At 35.2% G+C, this 8,755-nt stretch overlaps 2 protein-coding genes across 2 annotated transcripts; one reads left to right on the forward strand and one right to left on the reverse strand.

The window, feature by feature from the left end:
- Positions 1 to 3,227: 3,227 nt before the first annotated feature.
- Positions 3,228 to 3,515, forward strand: MONOS_10995 (uncharacterized protein; the record flags this gene model as incomplete). Its single annotated transcript, XM_067863487.1, has 1 exon — positions 3,228 to 3,515. One exon carries the CDS (start codon positions 3,228 to 3,230, stop codon positions 3,513 to 3,515), a length of 288 nt encoding a protein of 95 aa, XP_067734042.1.
- A 2,056-nt stretch (positions 3,516 to 5,571) lies between these two features.
- Positions 5,572 to 8,590, reverse strand: MONOS_10994 (putative Protein kinase domain; the record flags this gene model as incomplete). The annotated part of the gene is made up of 7 exons (XM_067863486.1): positions 5,572 to 5,861; positions 6,061 to 7,477; positions 7,578 to 7,839; positions 7,935 to 7,970; positions 8,088 to 8,275; positions 8,328 to 8,360; positions 8,567 to 8,590. The coding sequence occupies 7 exons, from the start codon at positions 8,588 to 8,590 to the stop codon at positions 5,572 to 5,574; spliced, it is 2,250 nt and encodes a 749-aa protein (XP_067734043.1).
- Positions 8,591 to 8,755: the final 165 nt, after the last annotated feature.

Here is an 8,755-nt window from a genome sequence, read left to right on the forward strand (position 1 = left end):
TATTGTAAATTTCGACTGAATTTGAAGCAATGTGTTATTTTTCGTTCAGATCTTCCCATTTGCCGTTTAATTGATCAAATGAAAAACAGCTGAATTTACAGATGAAGATGAAGGATCAAGAAAATACTCCGAGAAAATAAGAGAAATTGAAAGAGAAGGAGAAATGAATGAAGAAGATGAGAAAATGAAGCATGATTAAATTGAAGAAGAAAGAAACGCCATATATATGATGATTTCGATGATTACGAGAACACAAAACAAACAAGCAAGAAAAATCACTCCCAACACGATTGAAACAGCAGAAGCAGAAGCATCAATAACATCAACAACAGCATTTTTGAAACGGCAGTTCAATTTTCTATTAAAATTTCAGAAGTTATTATCAACCGCGAGTTTTATTGGCATCTGCTAGTGCTGTTTATTATTCGTTCGCTCTTCCGCCCACACAGTTATTGCAAGCTGAAAATAGGTGCAACTGCAGAAAATATAAAGGAAAATATTTCATTTCTTTTTGAGAACAGAAAGAAAAACAGCTTAAAAGAAGATAAAGCGAGAAGAATGAAAGACTGAAACAAATGACTGTAACGGAGACATTTTCGTTAGATTAATGCATAAAGTGACAAAGAAGGCAACTTTGTGCAAATTTCCAACTTCGATTTTACTCAGCTTCCAGAAACTCATTTGCCCTCTTCTGTTGTTCGCCACTGTAACTCCGTATTCATTCACAGGCACAGAATAAACAGCAACCTACCCATTCTTCTTCTTCTCCTCCTTCCTCTGCTTTTCCACTTGGTTTGCTTTGTACTTATTCTGCATGTCTTCATCCACACAGAAGAAGGGCTGGCTATCAGATAAAGAGTTCTGTTGAGCCAGAAGCAAAAGGGAAAGATGAACCTTATTTTTTAATAATCACAAGAATTCTGATTCGTTTTGTTGAGCGCTCAGATCGAAAGGGATAGAAAGAGGAGAAAATGAAGAGGTGAAATGATGATTTGGAAGATGAATGATGTCGAGAAAATGAGGGAGATTGAGGTGAATTGCCATCAAAGCAGAAGAAAGGAGGATATGAAAGGAATTTCAGAAAAGAAAATAACAAAGAACTTGAAAAAGTCAGAAAAGGAAACGAAAAAGAAGATAGCGAAAGTGAAAGAGAAGGAAGAAGATGCTGAGAAGGATACGCAAACACGAAAACCTCAGAATCTTAAGAAGGAGCATTGGATGACCAAATTTATTCGTCCAAATCTGAACAATTTGAAGGAGCGGCTGCTGAAAGAACGGAGCAGCAAGAATTTGTGTCTTCTTTTGTATCATCTTCCTTCTAATCGTCATCACGGCCAGTTGATTGTGAAACAACTGAATGTTGCTATGTCCAAATATCTTGCTCTTTTGCTACCTCTTCTTCGGATGGGGAGAAAGAAGCAGCAGATGAAACATGTTCAAATGCAACTTCGATCACTTTCATTACAAACCCTCCTTTGACTGCCACCAATCTTCCTCATCTTCCTCATCTTCCTCTTATTCTTCTTCTTCATCATTTTCTTCTTCCTCTTCTTCTTCTTCTTGTTCTATTTCATCTTCTTTGTGTGCATAAACATCATATATCTCCACTTTTTCATCATCATCTCTCACTTCATTTGATTGGATTTCTTCTTTTTTTTCCTCATCTTTATATGGGATGATTACAGAAAGAAAGAAGAAGGGTAATTTTGAAGAAAAAAAAACAGCTGAAAATGAGAAGAAGATTGAAAAGTCAATGAAAAGAATAAAGATAAAGAGATAGAAGAATTCGTTTAGACAGGATATGATGAATGGAAATTGGTAAGTGAAAATTGCTGAGATTTTGAAAAATAAGGAAGTTAAATGGAAATGGGGAGAAATTGGAGGAGAAGAAGATGATGAACCGGAACAGGAAACAATGTGGCAGGAAGGAATATGTTGAATAAGTGAATCATTCTATTTGTTGCTTCTTTTTCATGAGCGTTATGGAGCACAGATACGAAGAATGTGGAAGTGCGCAGAGAAATGATACAGTTGAGGGAACATTTGCGGTTGAGAAGCCACGAGGAGGAGTGGGAGAGCATGCCATCACCTCTCCAGGGAAAGGCAATAATGAGAGAACAGCGAGAAAGAGGAGAAGTTTTAGCAAGCGGATTAATTATTAGGGAAGACGGGGCTATTAGTGAACTTACAGCAGTTGATACAAGCACGTGTTTCTGCGGAGACTATGTTCGGCTGTTCTTCTTTTGTAATGAATCAGAAAGGCTCTTCATTCACAGACACTTTCTTATGAATCAGATGCAGTGTCCAATTGATACTTGTGGCAGCTGCAGAGCGAATCCATTTATTGAGCATGTCTCGAGTACAGCTAAAGATCAATGGATAAACGCGACTGCGCTCCCAAAGGATGTAGTAGTTCCGTTTTGGAGAATGGTGCAGTTTGAGATACACTGGAGTCATGCTGCTGTTTCATTCGTATATGTTGCTGATAAGGTTTCCAATCAAGATGGTAGTTAAAACGGAGTGCATCAAGCTGAAGGGACTTTCTGATATTTTTATTCCAAAAAGATAAATAAGAACAATTATACCGCTTTCAATTGCGATATACGTTGAGATAAGATGCTGTGCTGAACTATTGGATTCACCATCAAAAGCGAATTCGATTGAAGCAGCATTTTGTGTAGAGATGTTGACGTTGGGGAGAAAGACGCAGGAATTGGGAAGAGCACGAAGATCGGATTGGAAGAGGCTCAGATAATTTATTCAAGCACAAAGAAGTATGTGGTTGAGGTGAAGATATTTGTCGGAAGGAGAAAGGAGAGAATAGGACACAGCAAGAGATACTACGAGGAAGAAGAAGAGGGAAGAGTGAGTGAAGGAGTATGAATAATGGGAAAAGATGTGATGGCAAATGAGGATGCAGCTTGTGAGATATAACATCAGCGAGTTGGCGAAGGCGAAATGAGCAGTAACAAGACTTTCAGAGACAGATATGATTCGATTGTTGGAAATACAAAATAAACTTTTGATATGGAGGATATCTGCTGAGGTGGGGTCCACGGCGCAAGCGGGGAGCAGCAATGGTGCGCAGAGGAGCTGGTGTCTTAATTGACAAATATCTGGTTATCCCAATAGAATGTGATGAAGGTGACTTTGTTGAAGTCGAGATCGGGGTTGGGGTCTGTGTGGGAGAAGTCAAACGCGCAGATTGACGTGATTCAAGCGAAAGAATGCTGAGTGAAGCCGAAGGAAAAGAGGGACTCGTTGATTTGGGCGGGGAAGGAGGAGCATCGGAGAAAGAGGTCCTTACCCATGAAAACATTATTCAAGACGAAGCAGAAGATGAGGATGCATTCGGGCAAGCGCAGCTACGACTTCCCGCAGTTGAGGAACACCATTGCAACTCCGCCCTCGGAAGACTCTTCGCTCACATAACTGGTAAACACATACGCCTCAGAAGCGCAGTCAAAGGCACATCACCTTTCCAAATTAACACAAGAGCTGCTCAGTTGGATTAGTGCACAATGTTGGTATTATTGGAGGAGTGAAAAACGATTATTGTTCTTTTATCTGGGGCAGACAAGCCAGCCAGAGAAGCGGAGCCAACCAGAGCAGATGGGCAGATAGCCACGAGGGAATTGCTTGGGAGCCAAGAGGCAGAGACTGAGAGGAATTCAAGTTTAGCTGATGTGGATGCAGAAAAGGATGCGATAATGATGAAGAGGCGAGGGAGTAGTTTTCGAGAGACGTACGCTCTTCTGCTACATCAACCATTGCATTCGCAAAGCTTTTTTGTTAAGCCAGTATGGAAAAGGAGCGTAGGGACAAAAGGAGAGGAGCATCAGGTGTGGATATCTGGATGAAGGATAAGAGACGAGGAAGAAATATGGAGAATCAACGGAGAAACGAAGGGAGGAAAATAAAATGAAGATGTTCGTGTGACAAAAACTTTTTAGTGTTAAAAACAAAAATTTGCAAATTTCTATTCAATTTTTATTATTCTCTTTGTTATTTTTCTATTTCTTTGTTTGATCAATTTATAAGAATAACTAATTTAAAGAATTTTTTGTTTCTAAACAAAAATAAACAGCAAACCGTTGTATATCCGATAAATATCTTTTTCAACTATTGAATTTTTCGATGTTAATTTTTGAAAATTGTTCATTTTCAACAAATATTTTAAGATCTTCAATATCAATTTGAAATTTTCTTTGTAATAACATCATAAAACTAATTTTTTATAAGAAATTGATAAATTACGTATTGTTATAATTATTATCATGTTTTACAAACCAGAGAACTTTTGTTTTTTTCTGTTAATCAAATTTTCGAAATTATTTGAAAAATTTTTTTAAGTTTTTTTCAAAATTTGTAATAAAACCAATAAAAATCGAATTAAAATCAATAAATAATTAATAATTATGATGCATTCAATTTTTATTTCATGTAACTTCAAATTAAAACTTTCTTTTTAACCCCACCCTTAATGAAAAAATATTTTGATCAAACTTCGTAAATTTTTATGATATCAAAAAAAATCACCCATCTCTGCTTTTGGAAAGGAACCTTCAGAGACACTGAATATGGGTACAGTCATATTTGATTTTTTTTGAAAATTAAATTTGGTGAAAATTTTCTTGTTTAATGGAAAATTTTCATCAAAAAATGTACAAATATATGCGACAGTCCATTTTTTGACAAAGAAATTTTTTTCAAACAGAAAACAACGATTGAAAGAATATTATTAGAAAAATAATCACTCAGATTTTTCACTATTAAGTTTCTTTCTTTTCTTGTTTCAATTACAGATAAATACAAAAAATATATTGTTTCATAATAATTTTACTCAACCAAAAAAACTTCAATGTTCGGAAAAAAAAAAAAATCAAGTTTTATGTTTGTGGAAAAAAACACCTTCGTTCATTGAAATCAAAAATATTTCTTTTTTTTTTTTGAATTTCAGATGATGATTAGTTATTTGCAACAATTGAAAATATTCTAATAATTTATTTTAATAAAAATATTCATTTTTTGAAAGACAAGCTCCATAAAAAATATTTATTTTCAAAAAGCAAAAAATAAATCATACTTAAATTGATGAATTCATAAAACAATAGAAGATAGAACATGAAAGAATAAAATTGACATATACAACACAGAAACTACAATACAATAGAATGTTGATAAACGAAAAACAAAATGGTATTTTAGACAGTAATATAAAACATGATATTAAACATTAAAATAAACAATTCTTTGAAAAATAAGAAACAAAACAAACTTATTATTCAAACGAATAATAACAAAAAACGCACGCAAATCGTAGTTAAAAATATAACAATATTCCTTTCAACAAATAAAAGAAGAATGATAATAATAATATAAAACAAGTGTGAGCTTTTGAATGCATCTTAATTAAATTGTACCCAAGATCCAATGAAATGCAAACACAATCTACGCTTTTCAGTCAAAAATCTTTGCTCTTTTCAAATTGCCTTATTCCGCAATAACTAATATCAATTGAAATGCACTTCATCTATTTCCATTATTATCAACAACCAGTCGAAAATCATTTCAAGTTCCACTTTCACTTTTATTGTCTGCTTCAATTTTTTGCTCTTTCTTTTGATATTGCAGCAACTGAATTGCTAGTTGTCGAATATTTTCATTCTCCAGTTGACCCAATTCAGAAACTTTGTTCCAATGAAGAACATCTTCAATGACGCTTTGGGCTTGTGTAGAAGCTTTTGAAGCAAATGTGAACAAAAAGCGAAGACATGGATCATAGAACTCATGAACATCAGACAACAGCAATGAATCACATTTTTCTATGCTATGTTCTGCAAGAAGGAGCTCATGATTAGCTAAACGTACAAAATGAAACATTAGAAAATTGTGGGTGAAGAAATAAAATCGCAAATTAAACAGTTTCCAAAAACATATTCCTCAATATGCATCATCAATAATCATTTCCTGTATTTTTCATTCAATTCATTTTTCAAAAAATCTTATAACAAAAAATTTTATCACAAAAAACTCACAACAAAATACACATGCACATACATTGATTTACAGCTAACAGAGATAATGCATTGAACAAGCGAACTCTGGAATTCACTCTTATCAAACTGTTTTCGACAGCTTGCCAGGTGAAGGAAACAACCGATCCAAACTTTTGCGGTAAAGGAAGTGCTTGATGAAGCATGCAGATGCACCTGGCATATTCCATCCTTTGAGGCATATCATCTGCTGAAGAAGGATCAGAAGATGTCGAAGTTTCCTGAAGCAGCAATAAAAATCTCTCGCTTCCTTTCCTTTTTTCTAAGGCATCACTAAATGGGTTCATATCCTCTTTATCTACTGACAAAGAACCCAGAAACAAAATATTAGCAATACAAGACACAGCAATTTGTTTGCAACACGGATTGTCGTGGTGCAAAAGATGCAGCAATGGCTTGAAGCAACCCTCTGAAACAAGAGTTGTGGCTACTTTGATTGAGCGGTTTGTGGTGAATCGTTGGAATGCGAGAATATGAGGAGGCAATATAAACTTGCTGCGAACACTGATTATAGCTATCAACAGTTGGGCAAGTTGCTTCGTAAACACATCAACTGAATGTTTTCCATTACCAAGAAGCGCAACACTTATAATACGACAAATCTCCTCCACAAGTTTTGAAGGAGGCTTGTTCAGTAGAAGCTCTTCAATAAGGGTGAAAAAACGTTTGTCAACAATTTCAGCTCTTTTTTCAGCTGAACACGAACGCAGATATCGAGAGAAATCGGAAAAAACAGAGCAAATGGACGATATTGAAAAGTGAGACATATCATGATAAACTTTCTTATGTACCGGGGATGAAACAGAAAAGTTCATTGACAACGAAGAAGACGAGCGCATTGGAGATAAATTTGTCACAAAGCTTGCTGGCGACGATGGCACCGAAGCTGCCGTTGAAGAATTTCGATTCAAAGGAATATTTGACAGAGCTGCAGCATTATCAAGATGAGAACGGATGATTCCAACAACATCTTCAGTTATGCTTAGTAAATCTCTCGTTTGCACAGCAGGGTCCACATTCAACTGCTTCGTGCTTCCAAAGAACGACGATCCACTTCTCGTCAGCTTCTTCGTCTTCGCTTCTGCTGCTGTGAGTTCCTCCGTTGCATCGCGAACCACCAGTCCACCTCTTTCCAAGTCCAAACGCTTTCTGGCCTCTTCTCTTTCTCGAACCTCGGCTCGTTCTGCTCGTCTTTTGAACTCATCTCTTTCCCGCCGCAACTGCTCCACCTCGTCTTCGCTTTCTTCATTCTCACAGTGTCGCAGCGTACTTTCACCGCTGCTGGTAATTTCGCAGAAGGAGCCTTTCTTTAAGTTTGACAGCTCAGATAGAAGTTGTATGTGCTGTTTGGCTGTGGTGATGCGTTCATGAAACTCTGGAAGTGCAACAATCTCGACTGCAGATGGTCGTTTCTCTGGATCCTAAATGGGAATGAACAATCATTAAACAACAACAACAAAAGACAAAATATTTTCATTGGGTTCAATTCGAAAATTGCATTTAAAAATACTCAATACATACTTGATTTAAACATCTGAAAATAAAATTCTTCAAAAATGGTGAAATGTCTTTTAAAAATGACTGGGATGACAACAAAGGTGGGAGAGAAGAAGTTGATGCAGAAGGAGACGAATAAGTCGAATTTGATGGAGAACAAAGTGAATTAAGAGGAGGAAGCACAATTTGGCGAGGTGCCGGAGGAGCTTCATCGGAGTAATTTAAAAATGATGTCATTTGCAACAGCATTTTCCCATATGCCCAGACATCTGATTTATATGTAGGCCTAAATGTGTTTGGTACATTTTCATTCATTCATTTATTTTACAAAGAAAATTATTTTTCTATAAGATTCGAGAATATTAATTGAGTTAAGCAAACTGTTGCCCCGACACCACTTCTGGAGCTATGAAAGCTCTTCATATAGTAACGAACAATCAAATTTAACATCGCAGAATTGAATATGTAATATTTATTGAAAACATAGTTGTTGAAAGTTTTTGAAGCCATTTAATAAAATTATTATCAACATACGGAGTTCCACTTATATGGATATTGCGAGGACGACTATGACAATTCCTTCCGAGACCTAAATCTCCAATTTTAAAGTGTAGATTATTGGTTAAAAAAATATTTTCCAATTTTATGTCCCTGTGAATTATCTTTGAAATATACAAATCGTATAACCCCTGTCCAACCTCTGCTGCACATTGCAAAATAAACTATTAGAAGATAAATTTTTTAAACAAATACTTAAAATTAAATGCTTCATACATTTTCTGTTATTTGTTTCCTTTCCTTTTTGTTCTGTTCCAAATATTTAAATAAAGATCCATTTTGGCAAAGTTCAAACACAATGTAATAGTTCGATTCATCTTCAAATGCGTCTTTCACAGTAATGACATGATTTGACTTCACTCTTTTACATAGTTCCACTTCTTTTTTCCATCTTTTTGCATCATTTAGCAATAATTCTTGCCTTTTATTGATTTGCTTCAAAGCAAAATGCATACATGTTTCCACATGCTCCACTTCATATACGCAAGAAAATCCACCAGTTCCAAGAGTTGAAATAATTTTATCTAAATATATAATTCATTTTCAGTTAAAAAAATAAAAATGACAAAAATTGTTTGAGAAAAACAGAAAAGATATTAAAAAAATTATAAATTCAAAAATAAATATACAGTTATCTTTCAAGC

The sequence above is a fragment of the Monocercomonoides exilis genome (genome assembly GCF_001643675.1).
Source record: "Monocercomonoides exilis strain PA203 chromosome Unknown scaffold6-2077815, whole genome shotgun sequence".
NCBI classification, from domain to species: Eukaryota; Preaxostyla; order Oxymonadida; family Polymastigidae; genus Monocercomonoides; species Monocercomonoides exilis.